This window comes from Chrysoperla carnea, chromosome 2, assembly GCF_905475395.1.
Source record: "Chrysoperla carnea chromosome 2, inChrCarn1.1, whole genome shotgun sequence".
NCBI classification, from domain to species: domain Eukaryota; kingdom Metazoa; phylum Arthropoda; class Insecta; order Neuroptera; family Chrysopidae; genus Chrysoperla; species Chrysoperla carnea.
In genome coordinates, this window is record NC_058338.1 from 53,416,352 (window position 1) to 53,442,131 (window position 25,780).

General features: G+C 28.2%; 1 protein-coding gene and 1 non-coding gene across 2 annotated transcripts in view; one reads left to right on the forward strand and one right to left on the reverse strand.

Moving 5' to 3' along the window:
* LOC123294101 (tumor necrosis factor receptor superfamily member wengen) overlaps window positions 1-25,780 on the forward strand; it is a 203,237-nt gene that overhangs the window by 20,858 nt on the left and 156,599 nt on the right. Inside the window, exon 2 of the mRNA XM_044875186.1 lies at window positions 18,946-19,774. Within this exon, the coding sequence (XP_044731121.1) occupies window positions 18,946-19,774 (829 nt within the window). The remainder of the gene's footprint in view (window positions 1-18,945; window positions 19,775-25,780) is intronic.
* Window positions 1,909-1,981, reverse strand: Trnar-ucg. The gene has a single exon. It is a non-coding gene; the product is annotated as a tRNA-Arg (tRNA).

Sequence of the window (25,780 nt, forward strand, 5' to 3'; positions counted from 1 at the left end):
ATATTTTATGTAAAAAGTTACATCCAAACTAAGAGTGTTAGCAAAGTTTTTGGTGTTACAATAGTACTCCTACAATCTGAACAGTATATACAAAAATAGAGTTTAAAAAAATTTAACGCGTATGGGACTACAACTCCTTGCTTTTAGAAATATTCTTTTTTTTATTCATCTTCTTTCGCAGAAGCAATTTTATAAAAATTTAAGCAAGCGTTGAGAATCTACCATTAGCTTTTCTTCATTATAGGTATATGTGAAATTTCATAGTGGGGGTGGCCAACCTTATCAAAGCCAAAATCTGTTTACTGACGAAACTTGAAAATCGATCAATAAAGATCGTTTTCCTTTTTGTTTAGTTGTGGTGAAACTACCGTCGCCATTTTTTGTTTATGGTCGCTCTTTACAAAAAAAATTTGTTTTTGCGCTTACTCTTTTCTGCCTGGCAGTGTATCACGACTACTGCAGGAGCTGTCATAGTGGTGAGGAGGAGGAGATAATGCCTCATCTTCTCTGCAACTGCTCAGCTCTTGTCATGAGTGTCATGAGGAGATGGATTTACTTGAGCCAGCCTCTCTTTGGACAACCTCTCCGACCTAAAGTTCGTCGACGTCAAAGTTCTCCTGCTGTTCTTAAACAGCTCCAAATGGTTCATGGAATAGTGGCCAGGGCCAACCCTTTTTCGGTATCACAACGGACCCTATGGTCTAAGTGTGTCCCACCCCAGGACAGCCACTGTAACCTAGCCTAACCTTACCGTTTTCTAAGCCAACGAGTATTTCATGACTATTTTTTTTACCCGTCGTTTATCCGTTGCCTGTTTCTTTTATCGACGCCGCATCAAAAATTTTACCTTAACTTAATATATTTAAAGGTTTGAATTACTGTACAGACTTCCATTACACTTAGATTTTAAAAAATTTCTGATATTATTTCTCAGTCATATATAGAAGCATGCAGTATGGGTACTTACTATTTTATAGACATCATTATATTTATATTTATATTTGTATTATATGAGGAGAGTGTACGTACGTAGTATATTAATAATAACATTAATTTATTTATAGAATAAATATAAACAAAAAGATACAATTGATTAAACAAACAAGGATAATAAATTATAAATTTTAAACATATAAAATAAATAAATTTATAGTATATTATATTATTATTAAGTGTAGTTTTTATTTTTATCATGTAATTATCATTGTTTTAAAAACATTTATTAATAATATTTATTTATTTATTTATTTATTTCATATTATTTTATTTATCTATAATTGCATTAAATCAATGATTTACTTTTGTTATTAAAAATAATAAATAACATATAAATACTGATAATCAAAATAACAGATGGAAAAATTATTAAAAATTTTATATGAATTCACTCAATGAATTGCAGCAATCATTAAAAAAATAACAACAAAAAAAACCCTTTCCATGAGTTTGGGGCTGTATTGAAACATTTCAATTTGTATCCATTTTCCATCATCAAAAAACGTTTTGCATTTTGTAGTATATTACTAAATAGTCCCCGGGTGATCGAGCATATGAAAACATCTACTTATAATTAAAACATATTTTTGAAAAAATTACTTTAGATTAATTAACCCATAAATTAACTCCATAAAATTTTTCCCAGGAAGGTGTTTAAATTGTTAGGAGGTGTTCTTTGATGGTCGGTCGCCCACGTTGTTTTTTATAATATACTTCAAAATGGAGAAGTTGTTGGAAATGGAAATTGGATTCAAATTAAAAATGAGTAAAGATAGATTACGATCAGAATATTTCTCCGAATAGGTTTATCAAAGATTGCAAAATTAAAAGCAACTTATAGTGAACGAGGGCTTTTTATATACATTGGTATATGTACATTAAATATAGCAAAAATAAAAGAACATATATTGTCGACCGTGACAGGACTCGAACCTGCAATCTTCGGATCCGAAGTCCGACGCCTTATCCATTAGGCCACACGGTCCGCTATTAAGCGAAAGATTCTGGAGTCTGTATAAACTCATAAAGATTTATAAACAAATTTCCTAACATAAGAATAATTTATTTTTAATTTTCTTTAAGTGATTTTCTACAACTATTCGTATATGAGTTTTATTGGACGCGTTTCCCTGGTAACGAAACACCAATTTATTAATATAATTGTATAGATGGGCATTGGACATATAATTCTATAGATTGCATATATGTATAACATTAAATATTTAATATTATTAATAATATCGCCCTTTAACGCCAAAATTATTCACTGGAAGCACTGGCCTCGATTTGATTAAAGTAAATGCTCGAGACGGTCCGATTAATTATTGATATTTTAAATTGAGCACCTTCAGCTTTTACAAATAGTCAAATAGTCGTGTATGAGTGACTTTTTGATACAACTTTTTATTAAAATTTTTAATTTAAAACCAAACCAAAAATAATAGGTGTATCAAATATGGTGGAAGGCGATGAGAAAATCTTTTTATGCTTGCCATAAAAATGCATTTTTCTATCGGTTGAAGATATCTGTTCCAAAATTGAGCTGCAAGATTCCACCCGAACAATAACATATACAATATACATTGCAAGTTAAATAAATGCTTGTAATATTTTCCAATTTTCTATTATATACATATTTTGAGAGATTAGATGGGAATTAGATGGGAACTTAAATGTTTACTAAATATAATAAAAATGACATGTACAATTTTGCAAGAAAATAAAAAATCAGTTTTATTTATTTTCTAAAACTTACACAAGTTAAAAGTTAATTATAACAAATGGTTAAGAATATAAGTAAAAGCAAGCGTGAAGCGTTATAGACATGCATACATCAGTTTTTTCATTGATAAAAATTATTTATTTATATTTCTACTTACTTACACTTGAAGTTATTTAAAGAATGTTCTACTATATTTATTTATGTTATTATTTATTGTTCAATGCACAACACACAACATACAAATACATTGAATTAAACATACTGCATACTGAAACTTCAAAAGTTGACTCAACTTGACTAATTTATTATCAAGAAATCTATATTTTTTTAAAATATTATGGTTGGAATTAGACTTAAGTTCCATATATAGCAATTATTGAAATTTTCAAAGTGTTGGAGGATACACATGCAGTTTTGTGATAAATGTCCGAGATTCGATTATGCTCCTATTAAAAAAAAAGATATTTATCAATATAGAAAAGGTAAATTTTAACTGGGTTCAATAATAAAATTGCAACTTACCTGGCCCATAACTTTAAAAAGGTAACTCTCTCAATACCGCACTTACTCAGTTGTTTTAGATTACCCCAAGTGAAAATGAAAAAATGAAAGTCCAAAAAAATGGAAGGTAGATATCTTTTTATCCTTTATTTTTTTAAGTTTTTTCGAACTTTTTAATAATGGGAATACCCTCTTTTAATGTGTTTAAGGTAGTATGAGCGCCAACGCAAGTTTACACTTATGGTTGCAATTATTTGTAACTTTTTCGATACCTGCCTTGGTTTTGGAAATATCGAAAGCTTAATGATTAAAAACAATTTACTACAGATATTGAAAAATGTTATTATTACTTTTCGTCTTATATTGTCAAGTTATAACATAATTCACATCAAAATTGAGTATATATATTTTTTTAATTTGAGTTCCCACTCTCGTGTTCATACATACTTAATTAGTGGGACACAAAGGATATTCATTTGTTTTCAATAATTTATTAAGGTTTTAACTTTAATTGAAATAGTTTTTTATTTATTTCATTTCCACCGACTACTTTTGGAGAAATCTATGAAAACATATCATTCATCTATCGACTTCCCATAGGACCAATGTTAAATATGCCTAGTTTTGAAGTCATTTATTTATTTAAATAATCGGAAACCCGCTCTTAAATTTTTAGAATTGATTTAGACTTAGTCTAACTTCATATAAAAAAAATCAAGAATTTGCCAGCGCTTCCAGTGGAAAATTTTTGCGATAAAGGAGGCTGTTATGTTAATGTTTTAGAAAATGTCAAATTAAAGTTAATGAAAAACACTAATTAATTAAACTTAATGCATTAAAAATTGTGAAATTAAGAAATCCAATTGCACAAATATTATTTTTCAAATGTAAATTATCATAATTACTTATTTTTTGTGAGACAATAAATTAAATTTTCAATGTAGGTCATAAATACAATCCATACAATTAAATATGCATCCATACGATTCTATAATGAAAGTAGTTTATCGTTACCATGGAAACGCCTCCAATAAAACTCACACACGGTGCGAATTCAATTATGTTCATTTTAAATTATTATGATAAACTTCACAGCTTTTTGCTTGGAAATAAGTATCAACTTTTTTTGAATACAAGCATACTCTACACAATAAAATAAATAAAAAAAGGTGTACATAATACGTTTGTGTGTTTTGCTTTAGCAAATACTACGTACGTTTTGTATAATACTTATTCAGCAGGTACGTATTTTTACATAACAACTCGTAAATGAAAACGGTACAATATTATTAAAATAATATTCATAGTTCTTTCTACTTTTTACTTTAACTTTAAGTATTTAAAATTAAAATGACATTAAATCACATAATGTACAATATTATTTTATATATTTAGTGTTTATCAAACATATTTTAATATTATTATGACACCATCAAAACTTGAATACATTCCATATGAAACCTGTTGAAAAATCAATGCTCAATCGCAAAGAGCGTCTTATATGTTATCTATATTATGAGTCCGAATACCGTTAAATACCTCTACCAATAAGGTTGAATTTTTGTTCACACAAAATTTCTACTTTTAGACTATAAGTCCATAATGTCAGGTGAATTGTTTATGATTTCTTTTAACTGTCTTTTGTAAAATTGATAAAGGAAAATTTGGTTACAAAAGCTGATTAATATCATAGCGATATTAAATAATACGACACACAACATAAATTTGGTGGGAGCGATGGGAAGAAGTATGTTTGGTTGATATATACAAACCTAGAAATTTTTCGACGGTTTTTTTTTGTGGTTTTCGACAAGGAGTTTGTAAATGTGCGTTAAAAAATTGAGATATAATTATTATAAAAGAACCTTTCATTTTTCTTATATATAATATGCTAATAGTTTTCGTTTACCTTATACGGCAGACATAAAACCAATAGTCGAAAAACAATGAAAATACGAAAACTCGATTTCTATGTATTCGACACTCGAGTAACAGTTAATTTCTTTATTCACAAACTTACCTTTATCAGTCCTCCAAATGACAGACAAAAATAATTTAAGCAAAACTAATATCCCATGGCAAAAAGTCGATAATATTTCATTTGTCTTTTGGAATATTGATAAAGTTTTGAGTGATTTTTTATTTGATTTTTGTCTTATCATGATTACTTTTTATCAATCCTCTAAAAGTCTAAAAGATAGTTTTTCAAATATTTTGTGTCGCAGGACATCGGACATTGAATAGTTAAAAATGTTTATGAATGATGTGAAGGTATCCAATGGTCTGATGGTCCTGACTTAGAGTACTTTTTTGTTTATATATGTGATCACGTTTGTAGAATTTTTAATTTTGAATTTTTATTCTTTATTTCTATAAAGTTAACAAAACGTATGAAAAAAATTGATTTGAAATTTCTTCAAAATTGTATTTCAAAATTGTAGTTGCACTGTCATGTAGTTTTACAATAAAATTATCCGATAATTCGAGTCTTTGTAATTAAAAGTCAATTTCCTTCGATGTATTGTCCCCCGTTACTAATGTAATACGTGCTGAAAAAGAATCAGCTCACCGAAATTAAATTTTCGGAAACAAATTTCTTAATAACATGATTTTCTAATAATTAAGATAAAATATTTTATAAAATATATGTTGAATTGAATAATTGCATTTTTTTTGTTGAAAACCTCAACAACAATCAACTTCTTATTCTATACATTTGAAATAAAAGACTTAAAAGTTTATGACTAGAAGAATCTTCTTATACTGTGGAGGAAAACGTTTTTAACTCACCATATATGTGGACCATCTTTGGGTGGATCTTTTAAAATAAATTATGGATTCCCATGTGGCTTTTCACCTCAGATGAACATTATGGCAAATATACGCTCCCAAAGGTGCGTGTATTATAGCTTCTGATTGTACTCTGACTCCAGAAAATGTTTTTAACTTTATGTATACCTCTACTTAAGACCCACAGTTCCAGAAATCTTGAGAGAAAGATATTCCATTCATAGAGATGGTTGGGGATTCTCTATCATAAAAAATGATAAATAATTGAACTTATTCTCTTATTAAGTTTTCGCTTCTCTAATAAGCTTTCATATAATATTTTGTTAATCTATCTTTTTTTTCTTGAGGATCAGAAATTATCATATTAAAGTAATAACTTTTTTTTATTGATCTTTCGTGATTTTTTCAAGGTAAAACGTTTCGGTTGGTCATATTTTTTAAAAACAATAATAAAATCAAACAAAAAACACTTTATATATGATTTTATAATAAGTTGCTCCAAATGCATCTGTCGAGACACGTGGCAAAACTTGTTTTTTTAAATGGTTAATACTTAAACCATTTAATATTCAATAAAATATAATTAAATGTTCACAACGCGTGATTTTTGTCTCAATTTCTTTATTTAAACAATCTTTTATTTATTCAATATTGTTATAACATAATGGAATGGCCACCATATGTTTTTTTTTGTTCATAAAGAAAATCATGCGTAAATTTATTATTACATAATCTGAAAATAAAAATCTTTCATTAAATCATAAATTTTTTTACGTTTATACAAACTACCAGAGAATATGGTAAGTACCGCTTTCAACGCCATTTCGTTTTTATTAGACTTTTATACGCACATCAAGAAATTCAACTAATCCTAAAACTAAACTCATTTAGATCATCATTAAGATCCTCAAATTTTTTGAATTTTTATGACAAATTTTAAAGATATGCCATGATAAATCATTTTAATAATAAATTTTTTACAAAAGGTTTGATAAAAGAAATGCCAACATTTTGGTTTTTTATACAGCCTGAAAGATTAATTAAAAAATGGTGAAAAAATTGTGTTAGTTTACGCATTTTTTAAATTGTAACAAAACAAATTGTTCCCAATATACCCAGGTTTCATATGTATTACCTAAGAGATCACATCTTTAGAAAATAGAAACCACCTATTAAATAAGTGAAAACAAGCAATTTACTGAGTTAATTGTTGAAATACCATGCATAGACAGTATTGATTACTCTATCACATTACACATACACGCATGCCACACATACATAACTGATATTCCCATATAATACATGCTATAAAATTTACGCCCTCATGGGTAAACAGTGATGTTTACAAAAAAATTTATCAAACAAAAGTTGTTTTGTTTTTTATAAGGGACATTTTTTATATTTGAACTTTCGTTCTATCTCTAACGGTTTACAAGATGAGTCCTACGGACCCAGGACCCAATTGACCTTTGTTGCTCATTTGCGAACTCGATCTCACTTTTTACGTCGTGAGTACGCTATAAAAATTTCATCTTGATATTTCTTTTCGTTTTTAAGTTATCGTGTTGGCAGACGACAGAGATGGACAAATAACCGGAAATGGACTAATTAGGTGATTCTATGAACACATACACCAAAATTTTTTTCGTAGCATCAATATTTTTAAGCGTTACAAACTTAGGACTAAACTTAGTATACCTTGCATATTATATGCATGGTATAAAAAACGATAGCTCATTAATTGAAATTGAAAATAAAAATTGTTACCTACAGGTCATGTTAGTGACCTTCGATTCTAATTCTTCGTATTCTAAAACACTTCTCCTTTTTTCTAACGTTTTTTTTTGTTTTTACTCGATTTGTTTCAACAAAAAAATAAAAAAATTAATCAATCGACAATCCAATAATATAAATCGAAAATGATGAAATTTGATGCCAAAATGAACCGGTTACAATGCAGACAAATTAATTATGAATAATTACCAGTTACTTTTTTTTTACTGTAAAATTTCCTACAATTTTATAATGTTTAGCCCTGAGACATTTCCTTTAAAAAAAAAGATGATCAAAGTATTTTTGTAGTCATTAAAAATGAATCTTGCATTTTGACACGAACTAATTAAAAAAAAAAATATACATACAATTTTTTTATGAACAGGAAAAACGATATAAAATAAAAAATACAAAATTATATATAAAGACTTGCTGGGTTAGCATGAAATAAAGTTAAAGAACGAAGTATGTGATAAATTAAAAAAGTTTAAAATTAATTAATCTATTTATAAATTATTACTGTAGCAGTTAATCGTTTTGTATATTAAAAAAAATAATAAATATAATTATTTTTATTGTAAAGTTTTCAAAGAGTTTATAGTTTCAATTCAATTGACTTTGTATATGTTTTCAAGTTTATAAATAAAACTTTTTTTATTGAATGGCTGCCTCATCAATTGAATTTGGAATTTATATAATAAAAAATGCTCAGAACTAGTAACTCTATATTAATTAATATTAAAAACGAACGTAGTGAATCTTAACACTTTAGGGGAATTATTTGAAAAATAGTTGTATAGGGATAGTCCTTAGACCGGAGCTAAAATACCGGCGACCAAGAGGGAGAGCTTCTTATGATCGGTGATACAAAAACGACCAACAAGCTACATGAAATCACCATTTTTGATTAAAAAATTTTTTATGTTGCTCGACCAAATCATATTTTCAATCCGCAAATATTTAATTTCACCGTGAACTGTAAATTGATTAAAATCTTTTTTTTTCTTTATCTAATTAGAAGATAATTGGAATTTTAAACCAATATTTTTTCTTAATAAAAATGGAAAGATCATATATAAGTTTTATAACAAAACTGTTTTAATTTTTTATTTTTTCATGATAATTTTAAAGTAGTTTAAAAGAGAAACGAAAACGCCTGACAAAAAAAATGTTTGTAAAACATCGTTGTGACGTAATAATGTTAATTGAATGGTATCCACTGTATAAAATTATTAATTAACATTATGACGTTACAAGAACTTTTACGAATGTTTATTTTGTCTGGCGTTTTCGTTTCTATTTTGAAAAGTTCTTTTAAAACTTGAAATAGCTCGCTAATAAGATTCAAATTTTTGATTTGTTGCAGATAATATTAAAAAATGTACGCTATTTTCTTAATTATACGCAATTTTATTGTTTTACCACTAGTTCTGATCGTCTATTCTCCGAGAAGGAACTGAATTCGCGTTTTGGCACTATATTGTATATATGAGTTGCATTAAAATCAATTGAATGAAGTTCACTGTTGTAACAGTTGAAGAGTTTTTATATGAAAATAGATTTTACTGTGTAATCCATTTAAAATTTATTTTATTAAATTTATAGTATTCATTTAAAAAATAACTCTTTTTTCCTAAAACTCCAGTAGAATAATGTTTACTTTCTATCAAAGAATTTTGAATGAAAATTATCGGCGAAGAATTATGTACTGTTGTATAGGGTCGAAACGATTTTGTTTTATTCCTTATTTAAAATGAAATATACAATCGTCAAAAATAATACAAAGGACAACAAACGCAATTTCTGTGAATTTCAAAATTTCTGAAGCTATGAATTCTTGATTGATAATTCTTAAATCTCCCTAAAATGGGTTTTTTATATATGAGATGTCGAAGTTCAAATAAAATTAATGTTGTCATCGGGAAATTATGTATTATCAATATAAAAGAAAAGTCACCAGAATATTATTGAAGTGGAAACTTCTTTAGTACCGTTATTTTATTTTAGTAGACCTGACGCCCACACTTCATTGGCTCGTCCGCCATAACTATTTCTAATGCTACTATTCCCTCAATGTGTTAGTTACCGTGGACGATTAACTGAAAATTTTTGATGGTGGAAGCGCAGATAACTTTCTATAATATTAATAAATAATAGTTTAAATGACCAAAAAACACGCTGCTGTAACCAGCTGAACTAAAAAGTAGAAAATAATTTCTAGAAATTAAAAAAAAAAGAATGATTAGGAAAAAAAAAAGTTATCGTAACAAAGCGTGGGGTGCTTTTTAAGATATTTTATAATGGCTTGCCTTTTTCCACTACTGACATTAAATGACTAATGATAATATGAAATTACTTCTTTCTTAATTCATTGTTTTTAACTTATAGAAATTGGTTCCTACTGTTTAGTTCAGCTGGTTAAAAGAACTTGTTTTTTAAGTTGTTAAAACTATTATTTATTTTTATTCTATTTTTGAAGGACTATTCCAACCATGGGAAAACACAAATTTTGAGTGAAATATTTATATTTATATACATATTTTATTTATAAATGCATTGGTAGAAGCCTTATAGATCAGACGAAATAAACATAAACCGTAAATTTCATTTGGTACAACAAGTAATGTTTACTTTTTTCTCAATCACATTTTATCGACAACGAAAAACTGCTTAACAAGCAAAATGTTCAAACAAAAATCGAACAAGGATAGAAATGTTTCTTTTCTATTCGTATTTGTGTGATAGATGTAATATATGGTCTTATAATGACTTTTTGTATGTACATTATTCATAATATCAAATACTCACATAAAATTCAATTCAAAATGGACTTGTATAGTATAGCAAGCTATATACCTTACTTTTTCTAACACCTACAATTGTATGTAATACAATAAAGTTCAGAGTCGAATTAAGACATAAATTCAAGAAGTTGATCTGAACTTTATACAGATATTGTATATACAAAACTTTCTGGAGCTCTAATCGAAAAACTACTCAAAATTTTAGCTGAAATGTTGTTATGAGTTAATACATCTTGTGGCTTCTCATAAGAAACTAATTGTGTTAAAATGAATTATCAACACAAAACAAAACAATTATTACTCCGATTGGAATAATTCAGACGTGAAACATTACTTAATTTAAAGTGCAAGGTGGGATAGAAAAATGTGCGCTTTAGAAGAAAAAAAAAACCAAAATACAATTAATAATTCACCTGAAAATACAATTTATATAATTTTCATTAATGCTTTTTTATGATGTTAAAAATATTTATTTGAAAATATTGATGTGCTTTTGTTTCTTTTCTTCTAAATCGCACAATCTTCTATCCCACCTTGCACTTTAAAATTAAGTAATGCTTCACGTCTGAGTTATTCCAAACGGATTTTATTGTTTTGTTGATAATTCATTTTAACACAATTAGTTTCTTATGAGAAGCCACAAGATATTCGTGTTTTATTTCTAGAAATAGTTTCGTCGAAGATTGAGATAATAATTATTTGCTCCAAATTACAGGTCTAATACTTTTTTACTTGTTTATTGATTAATACGATCCTGGTATAAAGTGAAATATTGTATTTAAAATTTTTCAATTCTAAATCAATCAGTCCGTCTACTACAAGAAAGACACTATTATTAAACTCAAAGCAGCATTAAATAACTTAAGATATAAATCATTGAATAATATTACTTAAGTTTGTTTCTTATTATCGTTTTAAAATAGGTCACATTTATCGATGATGATTATCCATCATAAATCACATAAATTATCACTAAAGTAGTCATTAAAGAGACAATAAGGCTTCAAATAATTCGATAAAGTGGGAATCGAATGTAAAAATTATCATTTTATCTGTCTTTGAAAGAAAATTACATAAAAAATATCAAATTAATAATTTTCGTTAATTCCCTTATGAATTTGTTCTACAAAAAATTTTTTTCATTTTGAAATTGAAAATGTAAATTTTTTTTGGAACCTGTTTTGTTACTTAAGATTTTTCTGAGTAGTTTAGGAGAAATTAACTATCAAAGTCAGTTTTTATTTATCAAAAAAGGGCACATTTCTCATAAATCGTATAGAGAATTGATATCCAACTTTTAAAAGATTTCGATACAGTAAATTGAAAATGATAAAAAAAATTGAAATTTTGTTAATCAATTAATCATCATTTTATATGTCTTTAGTGGAAAATTCATATGGATTCTCTAGCGTACGGTTTAGGAGAAATTAACTTTCAAAGTCAGTGTTTTTATAAAAAATAGTTTTTAATTTTTATGCACAGTTCTTAATTTTGGTATGATTTAAAGCTTAAAACTTGAGGAATATTGATAAGTTTTTTATTGTAAATGGTAAAACATTTTTAAAAGCTCTCATTGACTAAAAAAATCAAAATTTATTAAAACTTTATATACCACCATGTTAAAAGGGCTCTTTTTAATAATTAATTTATCGTAAATCGTACAGAAAATCGATTTGAAATTTATACAGAAGGCGTGTTAAATACTCATTAATTGACAAACAAAATTTCAATTTTTTGGTAACATTAGTGTTTTGGAATCGAAACATCTTAAAAAGAACAAACTTAACTTTAATACTTTATAAATAAATCGTTCGTTTATTTAGGGCAGTAGCACAGAAGAATTAATAATAATCACTTTTATAAATTATGATTTGTAGATTTTTTTTGTTTCACAGAAAAATAATAATTTTTTCGTGATGATTAAAAAAGGTTATAAATAACTTGTTTGCCATGTAAGAATTAATTTTTTTTCATACTACCCATACTCAGAATCAGTATCAATCGACCTTCAGATTTTATAATGCATATTGAAAAATTGGTTATTCTTATTTAAAAAATTTATGGGGCATGTACCATAATTTAATGTGTAGGAGATAAGAAATTTTTTAGGTTTTATAACTGATAAGAAAATTTATGTAGGTAATAAAAAAGTGTGCCCGTTAGAATAATAAAAACTTTCAGAAACAAACAATTATCTGGACAATTTTGGGACAAAACGTTTTTTTGTAGAAATGTACAAAAAGTCCAAAAATTAAGCGACCCGTTTTTGGAACTATCATCCCTGATCAGGAACATAATATTTATATTTTCTATAATGAGCACTGTCGAAGACAGGGCCGGATTTAAATTTCTGCCGCCCTGGGGCACTTTAGAAAATGCCGCCCTATGACTGAAATTTTATTTTAATAGTTTTGATATCTTATTTTAAAAAAAATAGAATAACTAATTAATTGCAGAAAATTTATTATGTATTACATATTATTTATTACTGTTCTTTTAAATTAAAATTAATTAGTATTATTTGATAATTCTCCAATTTTAGGAAAATTCATTGATCAATTAAAGTTTCTGTTATCAAAAAGACATACATAATTTGAAAATATTTTTAATTCTTCAAAAAAAGTATATTAATTTATCAATTCCAGAAAATAAAAATATCAAATTTTATTTTTGCAAACCTTTATGGAAATAAATTAATTAAACTATTTTAATAGTTTTCACTTAAATTTCCCATATTATAATATACAAAATTTTGATTTGATACATAATGCATAAATTATATTTCTTGAAAAATAAAATGTTTATTTAAAAGAATTAGTTAATTATATATAGTATAGAAAATATTTTCTCACATTCCAAATTTTGCCGCCCTAGAAAATTTGCCGCCCTAGAAAATTTGCCGCCCTGGGCACTAGCCCCGACTGCCCCTAGTGTAAATCCACCACTGGTCGAAGAGAGAAGTACTAACTATCATTTATTATTTTACCCAAAATGTCTAGGCCACAAATCTGTTAGAATAAACCCTGACAACAATTGTTTAATTGGCTATAAATATTTTTATGCTTATAGCTAAGTAGTTCCACTTCTAAGTTACAGACTTTAGGATCATACGTAAAATTAGGAATTGGGGTTTATTTTAAGTTTTAAGCAAACTTCTTCAATCAAATGGTAGTTATAAAAACGAGGGGCTTAATTTTTTACCTTTAAACAACAAAATTTCTTAATCCAAAATTGTTCAAATAATTACTGCAACTCCTACTTTTCGTTCTAAGTATAATACCTACCTTATTTATATTTTCCAAACACCAACAAAAAAGTATTTTCGGATACAGTTTCAATACAAAATTTGTATTTTCCATTAAATACACAATCAAAAGGTAAATTTTCTTTTCTGAATTTAATATCATCAAAAAGTAATTAAAAATAAGTTTTGTTCAATTCATGAATAAATAAAATTAATGCTAATTAGTTAATTAACGCCTTAAAATAAACGAATATATTTTCCAAATAAAATGTAGTTCTGAGAATTCTTTTCTCGCCAAGATTAAAATACATTTTTAAAATGATGATCTTAAAATAGTAAGAAAAATGTTTTTGGTTGAACAATGAATAAACTATAAAAAGAAGGTCTGGGAAGGTTTTTTCAGCATAAAAAAAGTCAAACGAAAATTTTATATAATAAAAATCCTATAGACCGTGGGACCGGTTGTTTTTAATGATGAATACATACTTGGAATTTCGTGAGTGGATTCTTTTTGTCGAGTCTACAAAACTTTTTTCTACGAATTTTTTTTCGAAAAGGCTTCATTTTTAAATGAACAGGATGATGTCATATTTGAGTAATCTATTTGAATTCAATTCAATTCAGTAAAAGTGAGCAAAAATACATAAGTACGGCATGTTCGAGGTGGTAGCTCATGGGCGCCGTATTTTTTGTCGGACAAAATATTTTATTGTTTAATAATTATAAATGTTATCAAATGTTCATAGTGCCCGATAAATTTCCTGTTGCGTTTTTTCAGAACGATTACTCAAATATAACGCCATCACGCTCATTTTAAAACACGCGGTAACCAGTAACAGTATATTTCGATCAGTTTTCAAGTAGATGTGGACCCCCGTTTCAAGTAATATACATTTCTGCAAGAATAAAGTGATTAATTTGATTAAATTTTAAGTCCATTGTAAACTAAGGGACCTATTGCGCTACTTGTCTTCTTATCTACTCATCCAGCTTTGATCGACAATTTAAATTTTATTTGGATATCACTTTATATTAAATTTACATACAGACTGACTTTTAAAAAGTTTCCGCCGTTACATTTCGAAACCAAATCGCAAAAATATGCATCAGCCAAGTGAAACTACATATATTTTATAGCAAGTTTTTCTTCTATTCTGTAAAAAAACAATTTTGTTAGGAAAATATTTTTTTTCTAGAGGTCAATTTTCGGTACCTGATTTTACGTTTTTTAGGATAGAAATTTTGAAAAAATTTTTCCGTGGAGATATTTGAACCATAAATATAGCTGAAACCTAAATGCAAAAACCTGAGATAGGAAAAAAATTAGTGGTTCCAAAAAAATAAAAATTGACTCCTGTTTGACTATTCCCATTAAAAGAAGACTTCCTCATATAAAAAAAATAATCATTATATTTTCATGATCTTCCAAAAGAACTCTTTAACTTAAGTCACTGCATGTTTTATAGTTTTTTATTTATTTTCATCTTGTTTCGAAATATAAAGGTGGAAACTTTTTAAAAATTCACTCTGTACAATCAATATATCATTTACGAAAATAAATCATATAACGCTAAATTATGTATACATATATATAGATAGCTATGTGAAACAATGTTAATGAAAATGATGAAAACTGACATTTTTCTCATGGAAAATTATAAATTAATGATACATGTGTATCATCAACGAGGGTAATTATAGATATATAATGATTTTATATACGCATTCATTATTGTAACAACGGTTTTAATATTAATTACCCTTTTTTGTAGATAAATACTAATTGCAAAATAATATCAGTATCATTTCCTGTGGATATCATTATTATACCTGAAGGGAAATAATTTATGTGTTCCATGTTCAGTTCTTTTTTTTTTTTGAATGTTTGTTTCTTTGTGAAAATTTATTACATTTAAAATAAAAATTCATTTATTCCATCATTGATATGCTGGGAGTTTGTGAAGTTTTTCTTTCATTAAAATAAAATTAACATTTATAAATGGGGTTTTTGATTTTATTAAATTAAGGTATACAATAGGGTATTCTACTATATTTGAAAAAGTACTTCAAATTGTTGATTTTGCCAAAAAAAAGCCATCAAAAATTTATTTCGGAAAAATACACACGCATTCTTGCCAAAAACTTAAATTAAATTTTAAACCTTTTTTAATCTGTCGCATCCAATTTGGTGACGTAATATCGATATCATTGTACGAAATAACACAGATAAGTTTGACAGATATATTCACAGACAACTAATTATAATAAATATAATATTTATTATCTACTAATATATTATACCCACCTGTCTACACTGAACTAACTGATGGTGTATGGTTAATACCGATATGATATCACATCAGGGCTTGTCCGCGTTTTAGATGACGTGATATACAGTTTAAAAATTACGATTTTTAATTTTAATATTATAAAAGAAAAATGTGATTTTATGACTCGAAATCAGAACATAAATTAACTTTTTTCAAATTTCATAATTTATTTTTCACTACCGAAAGTACCCTATTATAAATGGGGCTTTTTGATTTTATAAAATTTAGGTATACAATTCTCTTATTGGACCTCCGATGATCTTATTGGAATTAAATCTCGCTCTTTGCTCATATTGTAAGGCCTTGTAGACCTTGGCATTTTAATGTGACATATGTATGATTTTGTACTTTGCCCTTGATCAGCAACTACTCAAAATTCAATTAAATAATTAGTTGGAGTTATTTCTGTGTCTATTAGAGAAATTTATAGGTTTTTATTACTGTCTCAGAAAGACTTAAAAAAAATTAAAATGTATAATATCGGGGATTCAAATGAATTTCTTATTACAATCTTTTTAAATATTTTTATGTAAGAGAGGTATGCAGAACATCAAGTAGACAAACGAACGAACAATTTTCAGTGTATTTTCTTTAACAACAGAATAAGAAAGAAAAGCATACTCAAGTAAAAAAAAATCGCAGATAGCAGATATGTAAAAATTTATGACGTGAATATGTACTACAATAGAGCAGAAAATACATTAACCAAAAACTGTCACATACGAAAAATTAATGGTTCTTAATTGTCATACACATTATAAAGTAAAATACCAATTATTCATATTTCAAAAGTATTATGTGTTTATATTTATTTAGACGTTTGTGATCATAAAAAATAGAACCTATCTAAATTAAAAAAAGAAAAAGTGAAAACAAAAAATTGACTGAGGTAATTGTTGAAATACCATGTATAGACAGTGTTGATTGCTCTGTCACATTACACATACATACATGTCACACATATATATCTGATATTCACATATAGTACATACTATACAATTTGCGCATAATTTTCGCTCTCACGTGTAACGAGTGATGTTTACGAAAAAATGTTTTAAACAAAGGTTGTTGATTTTTTTTAAAAGGAACATTATTTGCATATAAATTTTTGTTCTATCTCTAGCGGTTTACAAGATGGATCAGACCCAAGACCCAATTGACCTATGTTGCTCATGCAACGCTGTAAAAATTTCAGCTTGATATCACAGACAACAGACAGACAGACAACCGAAAATGGACTAATCAGATGATTTTATGAACTTATTTTATGAGCTTTGAGATTTGTAGCCAATGGCTATTTTGATCCACTTGTAAAGTATTACTAGTAATACTATTTCGACTGAGATGCCATCTACAATTTAGTTATTTCCACCTATTTATTGTAATGTAGAAACATACATTTATCGACTTCCAGCAACTTACGAGCTAGAGTTTGGTTTGGAAGTCCTCTTGTTTTGCTTTTGCTACAAGAAGCCTTAAGGGTAAACTAAAGCTTGGACCGAGAGGATGGTTTTATTTAACTTACCAAAGTCGAAAAACTTGAAGTTTATGTCTCGCATGACAGATATCTCACATGATTAATTTACCTAACGAAGTGTCTCCATACTTATCGATTTTATTCAACTCACTTTACTATATGTAAGTTTCAAAGCTGTACCCAAAAGTACAGTATCCAAAAGTGTACCGATCGCAGTTATATCCATTTCGGGGGAAAAATTAGGAATATTTCATTTTATTGAGTTTCTGAAAATTGGATGCAAAGTTTCAGAGCTGAATAGTATCTAAAACCGAACAGATGACACTTATAAAAGATTGATTCAATATTTAACTTTCGAGTTTACTTGTATTATTTTTGTTGCTACCTTTAGAGTAGATGTACCTACTATTATTAGCTACCTTAAAAGTTTACGTATATATTATTGACTAAAGTTTTTATGTTTCATACACAAAAGTTCTAATTCTTTGAATAAACAGATACAAATTGTTTATCTGTATGTAGAAGCTTTGTGTAAATAATACAAATCATTTTGGTGTTAAATGTCCGTCCATCCAATGACGATGTCCAAAGTATTAAAAGGTCTAAAATTTTGACATACATATTAAATGGCTACAGTAATACAAAATACAAATACAGTAGTATTAAATAGCTTTGAAAAAGGTGGCATTATTGTATTTAATGTTCTTGTGATTGATTGACATTTTGAATTTAGTAAAAACATGTGTAGAAAATAATTTTATTAATATCTGAGGATTAATAAACTAAATAACGAATAAGAACTTTACATTTTTGTTATACCGGGTCTTCAAAAAATGTTATGTCATATTGATAGGATAATCGATCAATGGAACCTTGAAATAGAAATCCCATGGATAAAAGAGAAAAAAAAGTGTAATTTTCAAAATTAAAAATTCCCCCAACATAGATTCTTCTAAAATATAAAATATAACACTGCTTTGAAATTGTATCTTGTATTTGAGATTTTCGATTCTACAGAGGCACGCTAGGAGGTCCACGCTGTCTCCAATTAAAAACAGTATTCGAAATAAATTACGTTGAAAGCATTTACGAAAGACTTTTGTGCATATTTTTTGAAAGACTTTTGTGCGTTATCTTGCCCATTAGAATTTGGGTGAGATTTAATAGTTTCAGACTTCTATTGAATTTGGGATACCATATATTACTGAATTGCACCACATAAGATAGTTTTTATGGTTTATTTTTATTAATAGCAATTTTTTCATACCACGAGATTGAAGTATTAATAATGTTTTATTTTTTTCCAGGTGATGCCTATGGGCTTCCCATTCACGGCCACAAGATTTTTTACGGTTTCATCATATTATTGTATATTCACATTAATTATATTACAACAAATCAGTGCATTACGATGTCCACCCGGTATCCAGTATTGGAATAGTGAATTAGACACATGTTTAAATTGTACAAAATGTAGTGAATTAGCGCCAAAAGGTTATTTGGTTGTACTGCGTCCATGCCAGGTACATCGCGATACACAGTGTGGACCAATATCAAAACTAAGAACAATCTTTAATTCTGAATCTTCGGCTGCATCACACTCATTATCATCGGACACAGTACATCGACGCCATCATAATCATCGATTTACGGTCGATGATGAGAATGATTCGAAATCAACAACACAACACGATGCTGAGGCTGCAGTGCAACCGCATCGACGACATCGTTTAAGTAAACATCATCGATATCGTCAACATCATAATAAACATGGCGATGAAAATTGGCGACATGCCAATAACAATACACGACATCATACTGAATTGGATCGCGAACAAAATAGCATTGTGACAGTATCATCTTCAACAAGTAGTTATCCTAGTGATATGAATGAAAGTGTTGAAAGTAATAGTGTGCGTGGTAGTGATCTACTTACTGTGAATCATCAAAAATTGATTTGGACACAACAAGTTGATCAAACACCGTTTTCGAATGTGGAAACATTAGTTTGGGACTGGCAAGCGATTGTATTAGCTATGGCCGTATGTGCATGTATATTATTTTTTGTTGTGGCCGCTGTGTATTCAGTACATCATGCAAGGCAATGGAAACGACTGAAAGATAATTTTGAAGCAGGTAAGGGATCATAACTGTATTTTGATTTTAATGTTCTTTGATATTTAATAGGTAAAAAAGCTGGTCTACATTTTTTGACTTATTTCAAAAGTTTATAATATTTGTGTGGTAAGATTATCCTTAGATAATCTTACAACACTGAGTAAGAGCGATATAGAAAATGAGCAATATTTTAGTGAAAAGGTAATCAAATTAACAAAGGCACGGTGGATTGACACGCAAGACACTGGTAGGACACTAAAAATGCATTTTTAAAAATTTCAAACTTTACAGTGTCAAACTATGGACACGTCGCTTTGTTCAGTGTCGGATGAAAGCGGATTGGAGAGTCGGTTATCTTCTTATTAGAATAAGAACTACAAAAAATATTCGACAATTTTACTTTGGGGAGAAAAGCGTATGCTCTCTTAATATTAGCTTTTCTGAAAGTTGCTTGACTATCACTCTGGCGTGTTTACTGAATTAATTCGTTGTAGAACCAGCATTGGAAACTTAAAAAGGTGCAAATGAAAAAAGTTTCGAAATGCAGACTAACTCTTTAAGCAAACATGAAAATTTTTGCAGTTTAGAAGATTTTTTAGAAGATTCTGCTTTAACTGTTTTAAAAATCTGAAATAAATTGCCTTTGGGAGTGGAAGGTCGCTGCGCTTGTATATACCTATAATAAATATCTATTCACAATACCTGATTACCGCAAATAAATACATTTGAATACTAAGATGTAATGTACTATATGCGTTTCCACCATTTATTTCATGGGTTTTAATTTTTTGGTGCAACCCACAAAAACATTTTGTAGGGGACCGAATATTGAATGTAAACCATCCTCTCATCCACTGAAACAAAATTTCATCAAAATCGGTCCATATGGAGGAGTTTAATTACAATCACCGATGACGCAAGTTTTACGAACCAGCGGCAATTGATTTTATTGCAATAGATTTTATTTCGATTGAAAGGTTATTTTCTTAAAAGCAAAGCTCTTTGATATTTAAGCTGCCATGCAAGATCTTAAAAATAAAAGTGTGAATGTAATTAAAAATCACCTGACTTTTTAATTACAGCGTACGTATTAAACGTACTTATAGTGAGTTTTGCGGGTAGATCAAAATGTTTCATATTTATACTATTCTTTATGTATACTATATAGTAAATAGGGGGAACCATTGACTATTCAATTAAAATCACCTTTAATTATCTAATTTTGTGCTGATTTTGTAACTGTAATTAAAAGGCGGACTTTAATGAATATTAATGACTATTTGCTGATGGCGGTCGATGGATTTTGTAGCCAATTACGGTTATAAATAACATTTATTGTTATTTGTGAAAATAAACTCATTCATTGTAGTAGGTATATCCTTATAAAGGGTATACGCAAAAAACAACGATAGTTAAATGAATATTGAGAAAAGTGTAATACAAATTCCTGCTATAATCTTTTTGTAAATAACTTTTTTAACTCATACGATAGGCAAAAAAAAAGTCATAAAATACGAAAATCGATTAAATTGATTTCAATAAATTTGTAGTTCGAGCCACGATTGATCTTCGGTAATAATTATCATAATATTCATTGTTAATTCACGGTCTATATAATATCTCAATTGCATAAATAAGCAATAAAACACAGTTCTGTAAGATCCTATCGAGGTTGAATACTCGCTTTCTAAGCTGGAGGTACTGGGATCAAACATCAGAACTTTAATACTGTTATACAAATTCACAAAATAAATTATTGTAAATGTTAGTTTTATAGAAAAAACTTCCACTTTTTCCACTTTTGGTGGCACGCAGAAAAAATGCCCCATAAACACATTCATTTTTCTCTTTGCTATTCAAAATTCTTCTTATTAAAATGAGAAAAAATCTAAGTCATCAATTCACAAATTGATGCATTTGTGATCGCTTCAAACATAAAAAAGCTGGATAATTAAAAATTTTCTCGAATAAAAGTGTTTCAGTTTCGTCTAAACGTAGTTGCGTACAGAGTTAAATATCCATTGCCAGGCAAAATTGATTTAATCAATAATAGGGACTATATAAATACATATAAGATTAAAATAAGACTCATTCTTAGTTTTAAACGTGTGGCCTTTCCATTGTCAACGTAACGTGTATATTAGAACAATGTTTAATTAAAATTTTCACTTCATAAAACAATTTCTATGTTATACATGAACATCTATTGGAAAATTCTCAATTTTCATCACTAATCAACAGTGTTATCGTCACTTTCATCACTAATCAAGTTTTGTGTGGGTATATGTAAGGAAAAGTCAATTTTAATTGAAATTATGAGGTTTTCTGTCACGTAATAATATAACGGAGATATGGATACAAGTTTTAATTAGTGAATGCATTAAATGTTGTATATTTTAAAATATCCAGTTAACTAATTAATAAAATTTTGCACTTCTTTGTCAAGTGAAGAGCTAACCTCCACTTATCTCAAGACATATCTACTTTAGTCAGTTATAAAAATTCTATATCAAAAAGAATCAAAAATTTAGGAGTGGTTTCGTGAAATGTAGTATTTTTTCGAAAGTGTTTCTGTCGAAATCGCCTGTTGAAATATTTATTATATTGATTAAAAAATTTATTTTCCTACAAAATTCTTATAAAAATTTTACATTTTCGCATCTGTCTATTTGTCACACAGAAAAAAACGATATTATTTAATCGATATATTCGGATATCTGTCGGAAGAAAGTACGTACGGCTCGCGAAATAGAAAAAAATCTTTTGTGTTTTTAAAAATTAAAATTGCTCAGCGAAGCGGGAGGGTAACTGCTCGTTTACTATATAATGATATACTTTTTAAAATACAATAAGACTTGAAGATATTATTTATTGTTCGAAATTAATCTAGTCAAGAGACATTATTTTATTGTTTCATTTGTTTGTGGGAAACAATTTATTATTCTTGATGAAAAATCATCAAAATACTAATAAACATAACAATCACTTGCTTGTCCATTCTTCTACAGACTGGCCCATCGTACACGGTAGGAATTATCACCAGAAACACACACAAGTCTATGCATGCAATTAGTCTTTACAAAATTTTTTTAACGAAAGCCTTTTATGTCGATTATTAAATACTATCATATTATTATTTTGCAAGGGTTAAAAATTAGTACTCAGAGTTTTTTTTATTCATTAACCCCCGAAACTAAAAAAAGGAATGTTATAAATTTGACCCCTATGTGCGTGTGTCTGTCTGTGGCATGGTAGCGCCTAAACGAATGAACCGATTTTAATTTTTTTTGGTGTCATTAGAAAGGTAATTTTACGGAGAGTGTAATGCTGTGTCAAGTGCCAGCTTAGAGTTCCGTACTTGAAAAAACTAAAAAATTGGCGATGATCTTCAAATTCGATTCAGCTTGGAAAAGGCATGACGTATAATTTCAACATATAAATAATTAGGTACTATGGAGGTGAATGGTCAAATAAACCTGGCTCAATTCATTTTGAAAAGTGAAATGGTAAAATAATTAGGTAATTCAAAACAATAATTCTAAAGAACAAAGTCAATTCAAATATTTCAATTGCAATTAAAATATTTCAAATTGTCCCAAAAAATGATAGCTCTCTAAGTATCATCTATTTCATCTCATCTGATGTCCTTGATTCCTACAAAACTGGAACACTAGATCGAGTAATATTTTTTTATGCTTTATTATTATAGTAGACTAAGTTGATTGTCAAATTTTAGAAAATTTTAGGTTTTTTGTCATATAAACAAATAATGACGAAATTGCAATTTTTAAATATTAAACAATGTTTAGCAAAATTAATTTGTCTTTTTTAGAAATTCATTTAATGAAATGATGGGCCGCCCTGTAAAAGAACTATAATGTTCAAGAATTAACTGTCTTACTTGACACTGTTGATGTGAAATATCTTTCAAGAAAAAAAGTAACAAGAAATACGAAAATTGTTTGTTATGTAGAAAAACTTATTAACTCAGCTTGTCAACACGATTTGTATAGAAGATTTGATCGATGCTTCATATTTTTCCACCCAAAAAATTAGTTTTTGGTTAGAGAATTCATTATATAAATTTGCGCTCTCGTTTATATGCATGGAACATTATTAAAAATGAATACGCGTTTAGATCTAAGCCCCTATCTATATATGATGCGGGGGTATCTAGAATAAAGGAATTGATTCCTCTTGGTCAATATGCATCAGTTTTTCAATCAGAAATTTTCGTAAAGCTAGAAGGTACGCAGATCTGCAACACAAAAGGTTATAGTGAAACACATATCAATATCTTCTCAGAAAGCACTAAATAATACAGTCAGACTGATCTTTATATCGCTAATGGGAACGTAGCAGCGGACTTGCTGACACGAAAAGGGTCGTCACAAACGTCCCATTCACCTGAGCCAGTCATTTTTCTTAGCAAGATGTTCCGTTATTTACCAAACCAAGTAATGTCTACGCCAAGCCCATCTTGAGTACTGGGACTTTGCGTAGGGTATGCGACAGTCCAAGTTGTGTATAATCACAGCTAGACCATTCAGCTGAAACTCACTAAAACACAGTTGAGAAAGATGGTGGGACTCTTAACAGAACACTGCCGATTCAATTACCACCTTCATAACATGGAGATACTTCTGGCCTGGACATAAATCTATACCTTTATCTACTAAAAAAAAAAAAAGCCTTGCATCACTTAAAGAATGAGAAAAAATTACAACATACAAATTTCTTGAATAGGGTTTCACATGAGACGAGATTCTATTGATAATGAATCGTCTCGTTCACGTAAAATTTATAATTTTAAAATTACTTAAAAATATAATTTTAACATCTCTTCTATTTAAAAGTATCAGTTTCATTTCAAAACCAACTCATGAAATTATGGATAAAACCATCCTATCGGGTGTGTAATTTTAATTTCAGGGGGGCTAACACACAGTGTCATTCCTAATTCTCTTTTTTTTTTTTTAATGAAAACAATAAATTTGTTTCTCCTTTTTCGAACTCCCAGTCCAATTTTATTAATTGTGTATAAGTCAAGAATTAATAGACAAACTTTAACCACTGGATATATACATATTTGTAGTAGTCATATTTATATCACAATTTTTTAATAGGTTAATGCAGCACATGCTTTAGAGAATAGAACAGGAGAACATTTTAATTAAATCAGTTTTATAGTATGACTTGAAATTAAGAGAGATTAGGTTATAAGATATGTACCTACAACTGTGTTTAACTCTAAAACTAATTCAAATATGTGTTTGTAGCTATTAGTATAGAGGTACATACATAACTACATACATAATAAGTGTACTGCATGTAATACCTACATACAAAACGCTGAAATACACGGGTAATTTGATTATTGTTCTATGACCCCGAAACACATATATATATGGAAGTACAAAATATTACCTTTTATACCGAGAGTTTGTGAACGATTCAAGATTAATACCATTTCTTAGTTATAGCTCGCTGAGTTTAGTCAGGAAATATGTTTAAAAATGGTTTTTGATGTATTGATGCCTAAAGATTTAGAATCTATAGAAGAAATGACATACAAGTGCCATTAATTGCATCACTTTAAACGTATTATATGGACAAATGAGTGCCGCTTGTTATAATTTTCTTTACAGGAAAATATTTATCGTGCCTTCAACTAAAAAAATGTTAGTTTTTTAATTAATCGTAAGAAAATTAGCTTTGTTACGTAATAAAACATACCTACCTTTAAAAGGGTTTATATGTTAAAACGCAAACTTTTTCAGCTCAAATCAAAAAATTTAACACCGTAAGGGGTATTAAAAAATTTACGTGCTTATATAAGGGCATTAATGAGAATGCATATACACGATGTAAAAATGATTCTCAAAAAAAGTGATTTTTTGAGAGCGTCCTTAATAAAATGGCAAATATCCAGTTTATTTGACAAATCGATGATTAAATCTCGATCTATCGCTTAAAGGATGAAAAATATTCAACCTACCGCCACCTTTGTATTTTTTCTGGAGT